At 39.8% G+C, this 18,519-nt stretch overlaps 1 protein-coding gene across 1 annotated transcript in view; it reads right to left on the bottom strand.

Annotated features, from left to right (window-relative positions):
• Window positions 1–304: 304 nt before the first annotated feature.
• Window positions 305–18,519, bottom strand: part of LOC124607149 (E3 ubiquitin-protein ligase TRAIP) — a 231,666-nt gene continuing 213,451 nt past the window's right edge. The window contains exon 8 of the mRNA XM_047139357.1: window positions 305–1,030. Within this exon, the coding sequence (XP_046995313.1) occupies window positions 656–1,030 (375 nt within the window). The 3' untranslated portion in view covers window positions 305–655. The remainder of the gene's footprint in view (window positions 1,031–18,519) is intronic.

Below are 18,519 nucleotides of genomic sequence, written 5' to 3' on the forward strand. Positions count from 1 at the left end.
GGATGCGAGAAATATTGCATACGTATCATACACTTTGTAAAAAAAAAAGTAGAATTGATTATCTGTAATGACTGATGTTTCACTGATTGATTGCAACAGCTTACACACAAGGGATACATTGTAGTAGACAAGATTTAATAGCTTTCGTCGCAAAGCCTTATGTCCAATGGGAAGAATAATTCTTGCACATTGTTTTCCTTGTTTAATTTGTGGACTGCTGAGATTGTAAGTACTATTCATCCACATTCCAAATAAATGTTTTTTTGTTAAATGTGCAATATGACTATTGAAAAAAAAGTAGTCATTTAGTAATGAAGTTTTCAGTCATCCACTCTGCCAAAATTTATTGTTTTAGTACCACAAAGTTCATTATTTTAATGAATTTTCATAGTTTATCGTCAAATATCAATCTTGATCCCAAAAGTATTCTTAGTGTTAAATGGACACATTACTGGATCTATATCAAACATCAACGTCTCAGTACCATTCATATCTCTTAGTACTGGGAACTTTCAAATGACACTTGCATATGGTTTAGCGCTTTGTCTGTGTAATGTCTCCAATTTTTTTAGCAGCTACTTGTTGCAAAAATTTAATTTAATATTGTAACACCTATAATATTAACTGCACACAATGGGAAATAAATTAAAGGAATTTAGGAAGAGCAGTCAGGAAGTCCTGTTACATAGCGTTTTAAACTATCTGAACTTGCTGCTTTCTTCTTCATTCGTGCTATAGGTATCTTCATAGTCCTTTTTTCTGGCCTGAATTTTGGACCAAGTTTTGGAAATTCATCTAATTTGGAATGACCTCCATGTCCATCGTACGTTACTTCACTATCATAATTTACACTTCCTACTACATCAGCTGTACCTTCACTTCTAGGTTTTTTAAAAATACTGAATTTATTACACACTGGAATGGTTCTGAACTTAATTCCTCTCAGTGGAGTCAAATCTGTAGCACTTTCTTCACCGTTAAATCTCAATTTCAGAGTCTTTTTTTTTGGCTCCTCCTCCTGATTTTGCAGCTGGAACAGGAAGTTATTTATTTATTTATTTGTTTTTTACATTTCATGATGCCCTACAAATAGTAGAAACAGTGATATAGTAAGCAATTAATTTTTTGACATTATGGAAGAAATACACAACACTTATTATTTTACAAAGAGGCTTTTGGCCTGCTACTGTATTAATCTTTGTACCTGATGATGACGTGTGTGGCTGTGGAATTTTGCAGGTTCAAAGTTTTTAAACTAGTGCATTACAGAGTATGTCAGTGAAAACATTATGTAAAATTACTGAATTAGTATGTGGCACATTAAAAAATGAACTAAATAACAAATTACAACAATTGTGTTTAGAAGAAAATAAACTGAACAATAAATTTTGGTGACATGGTCCATGGGGGTGACTGAACAAAATAATCTTGTTACAGGTAGGTAAGGTATACAAACGCGAATAAGAAAGCAAGTGAAATAGCTGTGATTAGACAAAGCAAAAATTTTTTATCAGTACACATGGAACTATAGCAAATCGTATAAAGGAAAAAAATGGGGCACTGAGTGTGTGGTACAATTTACACGATCTGGATGGTATTATGAGTAGTAACTGCAGTTAGAAGTAGCAAGTAAGGAAAATGTGGCTGATCATTCAGTACTAAGCTTGAGGAAATTGACATATGTTTATTAATTTCCATTATTTCAAAGCAGTTCAACTTCCTCCCTTTATTGATGCGTTGTAGGACTTTTGTGCATACTGTAACTATGACCTATTTTAAGTACGTGATCCACACAAGCAGAGCCCTCTTTCTTATGTTTCTAGTTTCTATGGCATTCCTTCAAGCAGCAAAAATAGAACCATACTCTTCAGTGCAAAATACTTTCAACTATCACCTTGTATACTGACTGTAGTTTAGTAATTATAATATGAAAATTTGGTGTAATTTTGCTGTCATTTTTTATTCCCTATTTAAAAACTAAGGCACCAAAAATTAAGATCCCATGAAGCAACTTTTATACAATTAATATTTATTTGATGCCATTAAGAAAATAAAACTGAATGAATTAATGCAAACTTTCCTATATGTTCCTATATGTGTTGTACACGTATCATAGCCACTATTTCCCATAGAATACCCACACATGAAAAAGGGATGCGGGAAATATTGCACACGTTATCACACACTTTGTGAAAAAGTAGAATTGATTATTTTTAATGGCTGATGTTTCAGTGATTGATTGCAATAGCTTACATATAATGGATATATTGAAGTAGATAAGATTTAATAGCTTTTGCCGTAAAGCTTCATGTGAAGAATAAATCTGCACATTGTTTTCCTTGTTTAATTTGTGGGCTGTTGAGTTCGTAAGTACTATTCATCCACATTGCAAATATATGTTTTTTATTTTTATTTTATTTTATTTTTTTTTTTTAATTTAAATGTGCAATATGAATACTGAAGAAAGTAGTGATTTACTAATGAAGTTCTTAGTCATCCACTCTGCCAAAATTTATTATTTTAGTACCACAAAGTTCATTATTTTAATGAATTTACATAGTTTATTGTCAAATATCTATCTTGATCCCAAAAGTATTCTTATTGTTAAGTGGACACATTACTGAATCAATATCTAATGTCAGAGTCCCAATACCATTCATATCTCTTAGTATTGGCAACTTTCAAGCAGCACTTGCATGTGGTTTAGTGCTTTGTCTGTGTAAGCAGTGGCTTCACCTTTTTATCAGTTACTTGTTGACAGATTTTAAGTTACTTTTCTGAAGCCTGTAATATTAACTGCACACAATGGAAAATAAATTAAAGGAATTTAGGAAAATCACTCAGGAAGTTCTGTTACACAGCACTTTTACTAAGCCTGTATGAACATTGTGGGATTCACCAGAAGAACATCTGTGAAAGCACAGTGAAGTGCAGCATTATTCTGTGGTGACGAGCGCACAGACACTCTTCTTTACTCTTTGATTTATATTGTTATTCTTTTTATTGATTTACATTTTTCAGTTAATTGTGTTTGAGCCTAAAATAAAAAGTTATTGCCTAACTACTTTGTTGAAACTAGTTAGTGGGCAGAGATAAGCTGTAATTGGTTAAAGTGGTCACCAATCGAGTGAGGTGGTGCAGTGGTTAGCACACTGGACTTGCATTCGGGACGATGATGGGTCAAAACTGTGTCTGGCCATCCTGATTTAGGTTTTCAATGATTTCCCTAAATTGCTTTACGTAAATGACGGGATGGTTCCTTTGGAAGGGCATGGCCGTCTTCCTTCCTCATCCCTCCCTAATCCAATGAGACCAATGACCTCCCTGTTTGGTCTTCTCCCCCAAATTAACCAACCAAATTGCTGACCCTGTATACTGAATTCTGTCGTCGACAAACAAATACACCAAATGTTCAAATGTGTGTGAATTTATAAGGGACCAATCTGCTCAGGTCATTGGTCTCTAGACTTACACACTATTTAAACTAACTTATGCTAAGAGTAAAACACACACACACACACACACACACACACACACACACACACACACACACACACACACACACACACACACACACACGCCCGAGGAACTCAAACCTCTGGCGAGAGGGGCCACAAAGTCCACAACATGGCACTCAAACCACGCGCTCACTCCACGCAGCAGCAAATACTGCACTGTTCAGTATTATCTACCGCAGAGTTGGCGCGTCCACACGACACACATAGTAAACCAGGGAAACATTGCATTGAAATTTTCCATTTCGTCAAAGAACAGTAGCAATATGAAAATACGCCCACTGCAGTTCATTCCGATACACCTGAATTATGGCTTGCAATGCTTGATCTGACTTTCCAGTACCACGGCACTGTAAACAAAGATATCAAATTTATGATCGCCATTAGTGCGCATGACAATAAAACAGCAATGATCACATTCCTCCTGCTTGCCACTCAAGAACTGAAACCAGACCATTCACACATTTCACAGGCCACAAACCAATTACTTTCACCTTCAGAAGGAATGAAGATGAACGCTTACTATGGACAATTTAGACAAATTCATGACAGCATATAAAAGGAGCTGAGAACGCCGTGGCAGATTTCCTGTCTCAGTTGGAATCGATCTCTCAAACTACTGACTACAAGGAGCTAGCTACCGTGCAAGAGACAAACCAACAACTTGTCGAATTCTGTTGCGATAGTACATCCAGGTTATATCTGCGGCAAATAAAACCTGCTGGTGAACATTTCCAAGTTTGGTGCAACTTATCACAATGAAAACCAAGGCCTTTTGTACCTGAGAAATTGCGACAGCAGTTATTTGACAGCATCCACGGGCTGGCTCACCCGGGAATAAACACTTGCGTCAAACTGATGATGGACAGATTTGTGCGGCCCAATATAAATAACAACTGCCGTAGTTGGACAAAAACGTACTTAGGTTGTCAGAGGGCCAAGGTTGGATGACACATGCACAAAGTTGTAGGAGACTTCCCACTTACGATGCAATATTTCACAAATGTGCACGTGGACACTGTGGAGTTCTGTTACCGTCAGAAGGGTACTGTTATCTCCTCACTCCAGTGGTCTGCTTCCCCAGATGGGTGGAGGTGATTTCATTACCTGAGAATTCCCCAGAAATGGTGGCACGCGTACACCTTTCATCATGGATCGCACATTTTGGTTGTTCTTTACACGTCACCACAAACCAGGGGTATCAATTCGAATTGAAGCAGTTCTCGGAATTGGCCAACCTCTGCAGTCTCCAACACCATCATACCACGACGTACCACCCAACACTCAATGGAACATTGGCATAGGGCATTAAAAGCTGCATTAATGTTCCATGTGCATTCTTGGTTGTCAGCTTTGCCACCTGTTTTCTTGGGCCTTTGTACAGCATTAAAAGCAGATTTAGGAGCATTCACTGCAGAACTGGTTTATAGTGAAACCATATGACTGCCCACAGAATTCTTTGCTGATCAAATCGGGGCATGATGACAGACTGAACTGCAAAGGTGAGTGAGCATATGGCCAGACTTCACCCATCTCCTGTCTCGAGACATGAGGCGGTAACTATGTCACCACTGCAGCCCCCTTATTCTGTGCCCTACAGAGTGCTCTCTGGGACAAACATACCATGCACGTAGGGGTCACAATGGTAAGAGTCAAGTGATATCATCAGAACGGGTCAAACCTGGACATATATTATAGACCGAAGAAGATATACACGCCAAACATGAAGTGTCATCTTCCACACTACTGGACACGGACGACACCTTCTCAATGCCACAAGAGGTGGTGGTACCGTCACTGCCAGCACTGGAGGCTCAAGAAGTTCAAGCACTGCCTTCAGCACACACAAGAGCTGGGCATTGGGTGAAATATAAATACCCCTACATTCCCGAAGCCCTGGTCTACCAGATGATGGGTGAGGAGGAGGAGGAGGAGGAGGGGGGGGGGGGGGGGGGGGGGTGTTTAGGGGGAATCGCCAAGAACATCTGTGAATGCACCGTGATGTGCAGCATTACTCTGCAGTGACAACTACATGGACAGTCTTCTCTACTCTTCCATTTTTATTAATATTCTTTTTATTGACTTATATTTTTCAGTTCATGGTGTCTAAGCTTAAAATAAAAAGTTATTGCCTAACTGCTGAATCTCTTGTGTGGACAGAGATAGGCTGTAGTTGGCTAAACCATCATATAGTTACAGATATGGAAAACGTAAATGTAGTTAGATATAAGCTTTCATCACATGTAAGCAGAGACACTACGGAGAGAGGAGTAGTTGCCGTTTATGTTAAAAGTTATCATAGTGTGAAAAATTTAGAAACTAAAAAAAACTGCGTAGTGTGAAATATAGAAGCATGTGCCTGTGAGCTTAAACTAAATAATGGTACTTTTATAGTTATAGCTGTGTATAGGTCCCCATTATGAAATTTGCAGCTATTTCTATTCTTTGTTGTGCTATCTGTCAGACAGAGGAAAGCAAATTATTGTCTGCAGGGATAGAAAGCATGACCTTGAAGTACTACTTGGCTCTTTCAATTTGAAATGATGCAGTGATTAACACACTGGACTCGCATTCCGGAAGACAATGGTTCAATATCTCATCCAGCCATGCAGATACAGGTGGTCTGTCATTTCCCAAAATCGCTCAAGGCAGATGCTGGGACAGTTCCTTTGAAAGAGCATGGACAATTACTTTCTGCATCCTTGACACAATCTGAGCTTGTGCTCTGATTCTAATGACCTCGATGTCGATGGGATATTAATCCCAATCTTCCTTCCCTTCCTTCTTTCTATTTCTTTCTTTCAATTTGATATCAGTTATTGACTTTTCTACTCAGGTAGTATAGGAAAGCAGCACACTGATAGATAATGTTGTCATAAATTTAATCAATTAAAAACCTTTCCTCTAAAGAATGGTTTTTTTGATCATGATGCATAGCTAGTTGGAGTATATGACATAGCTCCATAGAGTAATGCTGAACAGTCCTACAAACTAGTGTGTTCATTTAACAATTTAACAATTGCAAACTGTAGAGAGAGCTTACACCTGTTACACTGGGATGAGGTGTACAGGGAACCTAACGCTAATGTAAAATTTAACCTATGTCAAGATACCTTTGTGAGTATATTTGACAACAGTTTTCCTAATAAAACAGTGAAATACAATTGAAAGTAATGATCTAAAAAGCCATGGCTTACTAAAGGGATAAAAATATCTTGTAAACAGAAACAGGAAATATATCTTATAGCTAGAAGGGGTAATGATTCGGAAGCAGTCAAACATTATAAAAACGATTGGACGGTATTAAGAAAAGTTATTAAAAAAGTATGTGCATTATATATGAGATTAGCATCTCTGATAGTAAAATTAAAACAAGCTGGAATATTGTTAAAAGAGAAACAGGGCACTCAAGAGCACAGCAAAACTTTATTTCTATCAAACTCAATGAAAAAAATCAAACAATGGAAAATCCAGGATGGAATGTCACAATACAGGGCTATTACAAATGATTGAAGCGATTTCATAAATTCACTGTAGCTCGATTCATTGACATATGGTCACGACACACTACAGATACGTAGAAAAACTCATAAAGTTTTGTTCGGCTGAAGCTGCACTTCAGGTTTCTGCCGCCAGAGCGCTCGAGAGCGCAGTGAGACAACATGGCGACAAGAGCCGAGAAAGCGTATGTCGTGCTTGAAATGCACTCACATCAGTCAGTCATAACAGTGCAAAGACACTTCAGGACGAAGTTCAACAAAGATCCACCAACTGCTAACTCCATTCGGCGATGGTATACGCAGTTTAAAGCTTCTGGATGCCTCTGTAAGGGGAAATCAACGGGTCGGCCTGCAGTGAGCGAAGAAACGGTTGAACGCGTGCAGGCAAGTTTCACGCGTAGCCCGCGGAAGTCGACGAATAATGCAAGCAGGGAGTTAAACGTACCACAGCCGATGGTTTGGAAAATCTTACGGAAAAGGCTAAAGCAGAAGCCTTACCGTTTACAATTGCTACAAGCCCTGACACCCGATGACAAAGTCAAATGCTTTGAATTTTCGGCGCGGTTGCAACAGGTCATGGAAGAGGATGCGTTCAGTGCGAAACTTGTTTTCAGTGATGAAGCAACATTTTTTCTTAATGGTGAAGTGAACAGACACAATGAGCGAATCTGGGCGGTAGAGAATCCTCACGCATTCGTGCAGCAAATTCGCAATTCACCAAAAGTTAACGTGTTTTGTGCAATCTCACGGTTTAAAGTTTACAGCCCCTTTTTCTTCTGCGAAAAAAACGTTACAGGACACGTGTATCTGGACGTGCTGGAAAATTGGCTCATGCCACAACTGGAGACCGACAGCGCCGACTTCATCTTTCAACAGGATGGTGCTCCACCGCACTTCCATCATGATGTTCGGCATTTCTTAAACAGGAGACTGGAAAACCGATGGATCGGTCATGGTGGAGATCATGATCAGCAATTCATGTCATGGCCTCCACGCTCTCCCGACTTAACCCCATGCGATTTCTTTCTGTGGGGTTATGTGAAAGATTCAGTGTTTAAACCTCCTCTACCAAGAAACGTGCCAGAACTGCGAGCGCGCATCAACGATGCTTTCGAACTCATTGATGAGGACATGCTGCGCCGAGTGTGGGAGGAACTTGATTATCGGCTTGATGTCTGCCGAATCACTAAAGGGGCACATATCGAACATTTGTGAATGCCTAAAAAACTTTTTGAGTTTTTTAATGTGTGTGCAAAGCATTGTGAAAATATCTCAAATAATAAAGTTATTGTAGAGCTGTGAAATCGCTTCAATCATTTGTAATAACCCTGTATTATGAGAAGGAAAGTCACTACTCACCATATAGTGGAGATACTGAGTCGCAGATAGGGACAACAAAAAGACTCTACCAATTATAGCTTTCGGTCATTAAGGCCTTTGTCAACAATAGATTCATATATGTGCGCACGTACATGCATTGTCCCTCTCAGTATCTCTGCTATATAGTGAGTAGTGACTTTCCTTGTGCGCGCGCACACACACACACACACACACACACACACACACACACACACACACACAGACGACTGCAGTCTCAGGCAACTGAAACCACACAGAGAGCAGCAGCACCAATGCACGATGGGAGTGGCGACTGGGTGGGGTAAGGAGGACGCTGGGGTCGGGATGGGGAGGGATAGTATGGTGGGGGAGGCAGGCAGTGAAGTGCTGCAGGTTAGTCGGAGGGCATGAGAGAGGTGGGGAGGGGTGGCGGGATAGCGGAAAAGGAGATAAATAAAAAGACTGGGTGTGGTGGTTGAATGACGTCAGTGTAGTGCTGGAACGGGAACAGGGAAGGTGTTGGACGGGTGAGGACAGTAATGAAGGTGACTGTCTGGAAAAATAAGGCACAGGAGATTTGTTTTTGCACAAGGTTGCCACTACCTCCCGAAGTCCCACTGTCCGGCCACAGAGGAGCATTCCCCTTGTAACCCAGTAACACCCAGGACTGGAGCAACTGAATTACATTCTCTTCCAGGGTTTCAGTTACCTCTCGTCATGCCCTGAAATGAGAGATGTCCTGCCCACTATCCTTCCCACCTCTCCCACAGTGGTATTCCGCCATCCACCATACCTACACAATGTACTTGTCTATCCTTACACAACCCCTGTTCCCAATCCCTTACCTCATGGATCATACCCCTGTATCAGACCTAGATGCAAGACCTGTCCCATACATCCTCCCACCACTACCTACTCCAGTCCGGTCATTAACATCACCTATCCCATCAAAGGCAGGGCTACCTGTGAAACCGGTCATGTGGTCTATAAGCTAAGCTGCAACCAGTGCTGCATTCTAGGTAGGCATGACAACCAACAATGTGCCTGTCTGCATGAATGGCCATTGACAAACTGTGGTCAAAAAACAAGTGGACCATCCTGTTGCTGAACATGCTGCCAAACACGACATCCTTAATTTCAATGACCCAAACACGACATCCTTAATTTCAATGACCCAAACACGACATCCTTAATTTCAATGACCCAAACACGACATCCTTAATTTCAATGACCCAAACACGACATCCTTAATTTCAATGACCCAAACACGACATCCTTAATTTCAATGACCCAAACACGATATCCTTAATTTCAATGACCCAAACACGACATCCTTAATTTCAATGACCCAAACACGATATCCTTAATTTCAATGACCCAAACACGATATTCTTAATTTCAATGACTGCTTCACAGCCTGTGCCATATGGATCCTTCCCACCAACACCAGCTTTTCTGAATTGCGCAGGTGGGAACTTTCCTTGCAATACATCCTACGTTCCTGTAACCCTCCTGGCCTCAGCCTTTGTTAGTCACTGTCCTCACCCATCCAGCCCCTTCCCTGTTCCCATTCCAGCACTACACTGCCATCATTCTACCAACACATCCAGTTTTTTTTCCTCTCCTTTTCCGCTACTAGTCTTCCTCCCCTCCCAACCTTTGCTGTATCCTCAGCCTAATCTGCAGCACTTCTCTGTCTGCCACTCCCACTGTACTATCCCCCCCCCTGTCCCAGCCTCTTCTTTATACCCATCCAGTTGCCACTCCCATCATGCACTGGTGCTGCTGCTCACAGAGTGGTTTCAGTTGCCTGAGACTGCAGTTTTGTGTGTGTGTGTGTGTGTGTGTGTGTGTGTGTGTGTGTGTGTGTGTGTGTGTGTGCATGCGCAGTTGAAAGCTATAGTTGTGAGTGTCTTTTTGTTGTGCCTATCTGCGACTCAGCATCTCCACTATATGATGAGTAGCAACTTCCCTTCTCATAATATTGTAAACACAATGAAAAGTTTGTTAACAAAAAGTCAGACTTAGTAAATATTTTTAATAATTATTTTTTAAGTGTTATAGGAAAATAGGTTACAGCTGTTCATGGAAGAGAGAATACCTATGCATTTTCATAAAACTGAAATTCAAGCCACCTCTCCAGCTGAAATTAAGTAAATAAAAAATTCACTCAAAAGGAAAAGCTCACAAAGAATTAATGGCATTTCCAACAGAGAACTAATACCTTGTTCTCAAAAGGTAAGTAGGATTCTACGCCGCACACGTAGTAGCTCACTGAAACAGGGAATTTTTCTGGTAGACTGAAATATGCTATTGTTAAACAATTGCATAAGAAAAGGGTATAGGTCTGATGCTAAGTACCATCCATTTTCACTTCTGACAGTTTTATCCAAAATTCTTGCAAAAGTAATGTACTCAAGAGCAGCTTCACATATTTGTAAAAATGAAGTACTAACAAAATGTCAATTTGATTTCCAGAAAGGCTTTTCAACAGAAAATCCTATATATGCTTTCACTGATAAAATATTAAATGCTCTGAACAACTGAACATCACCTATTAGAATTTTTTGTGATCTCCCAAAGGCTTTTGACTGTGTGAATCATGAAATTCTTCTAGATAAGCTTATATATTGTGGTATGATTGGGACAGTGGACAAATGTAACTGGATGGATGCAGAAAATTGAAATTAACATGACAGATAGTCTGCGAAAATCAGCGGAGTCCTCTAACTGGGGAGGCATCAAGAAAGGAGTCCCACACTATTCAGACTTGGGTCCCTTATCGTTCTTAATATCTATTAATGACTTACCTCTCTATATTCATGAAGATGCAAAGCTAGTTCTTTTTGCTGATGGTACAAGTACAGTAATCACACCTAACAAACAAGAATTACCTGCCAAAATTGTAAATAATATCTTTCAGAAAATTATTAAGTGGTTCTCTGCAAATGGACTCTCACTAAATTTTGAGAAAATACAGTATATACAGTTCTGTATAGGAAAATTGCAGAACACCATTGATGAATATATAGACTTTGAACAGAAGTCTGTTGCTAAGGCAGAATATTCAAAATTGCTGGATGTATGCATTGATGAGAAACTGAACTGGAAAAAACACATCGATGATCTGCTGGAACATTTAGGTTAATGTACTTATGCTAATAGGGATATTACAAATTTTGGCAATAAACATCTCAGTAAATTAGCCTACTATGCCTGTGTTCATCACTGCTTTCATATGGCCTCATACTTTGGGATAATTCATCATCAACAGAAAAAGTATTCATTGCACAAATGTGTCTAAGCAAAATAATAGAAACTCCAGGTGGGAATATCTTCAATGTAGGAAAAGACAGAGTGCTGCTTACTGTAAAGAAGACATGTCAAGTTGCAGATAGGCACAATTAAAAGACACTCACATAAGGTTTTTGGCCACACCCTTTGCCAGTGAAAGAGGCACACGCATGCACACACATGCAGAGATACAACCACCAGCTCCAGCATCCTGGGCCAGAATGCATTCAAATCCGAGATGCTGGGATTGGTGGTCGTCTGCCCGTGAGGTGTGCTTGCTTATGTGTATGTGTGTGTGTGTGTGTGTGTGTGTGTGTGTGTGTGTGTGTGTGTGTGTGTTTTTCTTTTACTGACAAAGGCTGTGGCCAAAAGCCTTTGTTAGTGTCTTGTGCCTGACTGCAACTTGACATATCTTCTTTATGGTAAGTAGCAATCTGTCATTTCCTACATTGTTATTCAGAATAATAGCTAGAGCTCAACCAAGATCACCTTGCAGACATTTAAGGAACTCGGCATATTCACAGTACCTTCATTCATTTATGAGATTTTTCCATAGCTACAACACTAGAAGAAAGGATGATCTTCACGATTTTGGGTTAAATTTAACTTTGGCACAGAAAGGGGTAATTATGCTGCCACAAAAATCTTTGGTCATGTACCAAATAGCTTTTAAAGTCTGACAGGTAGCCAACCAGCATTTGAAAACAAATTAAAAGAATTTCTGAAAGACAACTCCTACTCAGTTTATTAATTTTGAGATACGAAGAAGAAAAAAAATTATATTGTGTAAAGAAAACTTGTCTAAGCTGACACATTCCATTTCATTACGAAAGTCATATTCATGATCTATGGAACAAGTATTGATGTAATGTACTGTACTGCCCTGCCACACTGATCTACATAGAATTTACCACAATTACAAGTGATTTTGAATAGTCCACTTTTTTTCCAAACATGGAAAGCTGTGTTTAACCTTGGGCAAAAAGTGGCCAACTAAATTGTATATGTAAAATGATTTTTGAAGATCCTAGATTTACGCTCTCTGGGCACATTTAGAGAGCTTTTCCTAGATAAGGAATCAGCGCTATTAAGGTCTTGAAGTGGGGGGATGAGAACAAGGTAAAGAAGAGACAAGACATTAAAATCATCATTTTATGCACACAACTCTTTGGGTCAGTTTTTGGCCAATGGTAAAGACAGCACTCCCACTTTGGAAAAGAATGGAGTATATAAAATTATTCGTAATTGTGGCAAATTATATATAGGTCAGCCTGGCAGGGCAATAAGCACCCCCTTGAAGGAATGCCATAAAAGTTGGAAACATGTAAAACAGGACTCAAAATTGCAGACCACCTATTTAAAAAAGGTCATACTTACAAGGTGCAACATGAAAGTCCTACATCATATCATATCCATAAAGGGAGGAAGATGAACTGCTTTGAGATGATATAAATTAATGAACATACACTGGTGCTAATCAGGCAGGTAGGTAAGAAAATTTAAAAAGGGAAATGGATAGGTTAAAGTTCGATATGGTGGGAATTAGCGAAGTTCAGTGGCAGGAGGATCAAGACTTTTGGTCAGGTGAATACAGGGTTATAAATACAAAATCAAAGGGGTAATACAGGAGTAGGTTTAATAATGAATAAAAAAGTTAGAACACAGATAAGCTACTACGAACAGCATAGTGAACGCATTATTGTAGCCAAGATAGACATGAAGCCCACGCCTACTACAATAGTACAAGTTTATATGCCAACTAGCTCTGCAGATGACGAAGAAATTGAAGAAATGTATGATGACGTAAAAGAAATTATTCAGATAGTGAAGGGAGACAAAAATTTAATAGTCATGGGTGACCGGAATTCGATAGTAGGAAAAGGAAGATAAGGAAACGTAGTAGGTGAATATGGATTGGGACTACGAAATGAAAGAGGAAGCCACCTGGTAGAGTTTTGCACAGTGCATAACTTAATCATAGCTAACACTTGGTTCAAGAATCATAAAAGAAGGTTGTATACATGGAAGAAGCCGAGAGATACTAGAAGGTTTCAGATAGATTATATAATGGTAAGGCAGAGATTTAGAAACCAGGTTTGAAATTGTAAGACATTTCCGGGGCAGATGTGGACTCTGACCACAATCTATTGGTTATGAACTGTAGATTAAAACTGAAGAAATGGCAAAAAGGTGGGAATTTAAGGAGATGGGACCTGGATAAACCGACTAAACCAGAGGTTGTACAGAGTTTCAGGGAGAGCATAAGGGAACAATTGACAAGAATGGGGGAAAGAAATACAGTAGAAGAAGAATGGGTAGCTTTGAGGGATGAAGTAGTGAAGGCAGCAGAGGATCAAGTAGGTAAAAAGACAAGGGCTAGAGAAAATCCTTGGGTGACAGAAGAAATACTGAATTTAATTGATGAAAGGAGACAATATAAAAATGCAGTAAATGAAGCAGGCAAAAAGGAATACAAACGTCTCAAAAATTAGATTGACAGGAAGTGCAAAATGGCTAAGCAGGGATGGCTAGAGGACAAATGTAAGGATGTAGAGGCCTATCTCATTAGGGGTAAGATAGATACTGCTTACAGGAAAATTAAAGAGACCTTTGGAGAAAAGAGAACCCTTGTATGAACATCAAGATCCCAGATGGAAACCCAGTTCTAAGCAAAGAAGGGAAAGCAGAAAGATGGAAGGAGTATATAGAGGGTCTATACAAGGGCGAGGTACTTGAGGGCAATATTATGGAAATGGAAGAGGAGGTAGAAGAAGATGAAATGGGAGATATGATACTGCGTGAAGAGTTTGACAGAGCACTGAAAGACCTAAGTCGAAACAAGGCCCCGGGAGTAGACAACATCCCATTAGAACTACTGACAGCCTTGGGAGAGCCCAGCCCTGACAAAACTTCTACCATCTGGTGAGCAAGATAAATGAGACAGGCGAAATACCCTCAGACATCAAGAAGAATATAATAAATCTAATCCCAAAGAAAGCAGGTGTTGACAGATGTGAAAATTACTGGACTATCAGTTTAATAAGTCATGGCTGCAAAATACTAACGCGGAATGGAAAAACTGGTAGAAGCCGACCTCGGGGAAGATCAGTTTGGATTCCATAGAAATATTGGAACACTGACCCTACAACTTATGTTAGAAGGAAGATTACGAAAAGGCAAACCTACATTTCTAGTATTTGTAGACTTAGAGAAAGCTTTTGACAATGTTGACTGGAATACTCTCTTTCAAATTCTGAAGGTGGCAAGGGTAAAATACAGGGAGCAAAAGGCTGTTTGCAAATTGTACAGAAACCAGATGGCAGTTATAAGAGTCGAGGGACATGAAAGGGAAGCAGTGGTTGGGACGGGAGTGAGACAAGGTTGTAGCCTCTCCCCGATGTTATTCAATCTGTATATTGAGCAAGCAATAAAGGAAACAAAAAAAAAATTGGAGTAGGTATTAAGATCCATGGAGAAGAAATAAAAACTTTAAGGTTTGCTGATGACATTGTAATTCTGTCAGAGACAGCAAAGGACTTGGAAAAGCAGTTGAACAGAATGGACAGTGTCTTGAGGATATAAGATGAACATCAACGAAAGCGAAACGAGAATAATGGAATGTAGTCGAGTTAACTCAGGTGATGCTGAGGGAATTAGATTCGGAAATGAGACATTTAAAGTAGTAAAGGAGTTTTGCTATTTGGGGAGCAAAATAACTGATGATGGTTGAAGTAGAGAGGATATAAAATGTAGACTGGCAATGGCAAGGAAAGTGTTTCTGAAGAAGAGAAATTTGTTAACATCGAGTATAGATTTAAGTGTCAGGAAGTCGTTTTTGAGAGTATTTGTATGGAGTGTAGCCTTGTATGGAAGTGAAACATGGACGATAAACAGCTGAAGACAAGAAAAGAATAGAAGCTTTTGAAATGTGGTGCTACAGAAGAATGCTGAAGATTAGATGGGTAGCTCACATAACTAATGAGGAGGTATTGAATAGAATTGTGGAGAAGAGGAGTTTGTGGCACAACTTGACTAGAAGAAGGGATCGGTTGGTAGGACATGTTCTGAGGCATCAAGGGATCACCAATTTGTTACTGGAGGGCAGCGTGGAGGGTAAAAAACGTAGAGGGAGACCAAGAGATGAATACACTAAGCAGATTCAGAAGGATGTAGGCTGTAGTACGTACTGGGAGATGAAGCAGCTTGCACAGGATAGAGTAGCATGGAGAGCTGTATCAAACCAGTCTCAGGACTGAAGACCACAACAATAACAAACACTGGTGTCGAAAATTGAAGCAACAAATGGAAATTTTGCAAGGTTGCTTTTATTTTTCCACAAAACAGTATAAACAGGTAGAATTTAGAACATAAACAACTGTGCAACATGCATAACGGTAGACAAAAATGTTCTTCGTTTTTTACAACTTGACGGATTTGTGCCCACATTCTGACAACTGTGCTCAGTACACAGTGTGACCCCTTCTGGGAACAATACTGTACTGACAACAATGGGGAATGCTGTGAATGTCACCAGTCTCATGCTGAGGCAATAATGCCCATTCTTACTGCAGAGCTGCTCACAGTCTTGGAGAGTGGTTGGTAGATGCTGACATAGCGCAAGCCATCTCCCTAGTGCATCCCAGACACGCTCTATGGGATTCAAATCGGGAGAGCAAGCAGGCCATGCCATCACACATCATCTTCTGTTTCCGAGAAAACATCAGCCACCTGTGCTCTATAAAGTTGAGAATTACTGTCTATCAGTACAAAGTATGGGCCCACAGCACCTCGCAACACCCACAAGTGGGGTCCCAAGATCTCATCATGATACCTGACGGCATTTAAACCTTGCCGATTCACCCATACAGTTTCACGAGTAGAAGTTCGAGTGGTAAATGTAATCCTTGGCCACACCATGATGGATTCTCCACGATATCTGTTATTTCCATCACTCTCCAGACTAAATCGGGACTTGTCTGTGAAACTAACACTGGCCTACTGTTCAACTGCCTAAGTGGCATGTTGATTACTTCACTCTAGACGTTTCCTTCTGTGAAGACACGTCAGGTGTAGACATAGAGGTCTCCGACAATAAAGGTCTCTGCTGAAACCTTCTGCACACTTTTTGCCTCGGTACAACACATCCAGTGGATGCTGTGAGGTCACATGCATGCCATGCAATACTAAGGCAGTACTGTTGTGCCCTTACAGGCAAATGATGGTTCTTGCGGATACAGTTTCGGTCTCTGTAAACTGTTGCCATATCCGAGAAATGACAGAACGATTCACACCAAGCCATTGGGTCACATCAGTTTGCGACTGTTCTGCTTCCATTCTTTCTATGACCCTCTTCTGCAGAGTGTCTGGTAGGCATTTTCTCTGTGCTACACTGCACCATCTCTGACTATACAACGATTAATGACGTGGGACTACCTGGCAAACATTACCTAGTTTCATGCGTGCCTTGCCCTGCTGTCATCGTTAGCATGATTGTCCATTGACCGGAGTGCCATCTTCTATGCAGATCAATATCGTATGGATATCTGGTTGACAGTTTGTATGATTAATTCGTGAATTAGACACAGGATGGGGATATAATGGTTTGTTGCTGTAATTTTGGACACCAGTGTATTTCAATTTCCCCAAGCTTAGTAGTGAATGACCACCACTGTTAGCTGCAGCTACTACTTATAATCTCATCCAGACCATATCGTAAATTATCCCTCCTACTCAAATGCTCCATATTTTTCCTTTACATCATTTACTATAGTTTCATTTGCACTGTCAAAAAAAATTTACTTTGTATAGTCAATTACTTCACTTAACTGGTTTATCTGATTTGTATCTTTCACCTACATGTAATATTTGACCTATTACAGGTAAGTTAAGTGTGCTCGGCCACTCCCTTGGAACATGCCACCAAACTTTATTGTTCAATTTTTTTTTTTTGCAGAACACTGTTGTAACTTATCATTATTTAATGTGTCACATATCTGGTCTACGTTCAATTATTTTACATAACATTTCACTGAGATACTTTGTAATGCAGTAGCTTAAAATCTTCGCTCCTACAAAATTTCGTAGCCACACATACTGTATTTATCTTTGTACCTGATGATGGTGTAACAGCTGAAACACTGATTGTAAAATAAGGAATACTGTAGAAAATTATTCCAGGGCTGTGTGTTCATTTATAATACATAAAATATTCTACCACAGACTGTCGAAACAGTCAATGCAGTTAATCTTATTTTAATATCATATGTACACAGGGTGTAACAAAAGCCAAAGTTTTAGGAAGCTTTCTCACATATACAGAAAAGAACAGGTTACATGGGCATGGTCCGGCAACACTATTTCCACGTTAGAGCTCATTTCTTAGAACTCTTCAACACTGTAATCATCTGTTTTGAAACAAAGCCTCATCTATGAACAGCATATTTGGACTAAAGTTAAGGTTGACACACTGTTGAATGAACCATTCACAGAAGTGCTCAACATTACTTATTGCAACTAATTGTCTTCACACTGACAATGTTGTTGTCAATTGCACAAAGAGGTTCTTCCTCCAGTTGAGGTGTTCTCATCCTTCTAGGCCTCCCCCAGTTGTGAGAAGTTGGCTGTCCCATGCCCCCTAAGATGACAATCAATTGCTTCAAACTTCTTCTTGTAGCGGCACTGTTGTTCTGGAAATATCTTCCAAGACAAATATTGAGCACTACAGCAATTTACCACTCGCTAATCAGTACAGCAAATGGATACCTTCCAACACCGCATTTGAGTGCACTTCGACTGCACTGTGCCAGAAACCATGTTTGTGATGAACATTAAACCGTTGATGCTACATACTTGATGGTAATACAGCAATGAAT

The sequence above is a fragment of the Schistocerca americana genome, chromosome 3, assembly GCF_021461395.2.
Source record: "Schistocerca americana isolate TAMUIC-IGC-003095 chromosome 3, iqSchAmer2.1, whole genome shotgun sequence".
In the NCBI taxonomy this organism is placed as follows: Eukaryota; Metazoa; Arthropoda; class Insecta; order Orthoptera; family Acrididae; genus Schistocerca; species Schistocerca americana.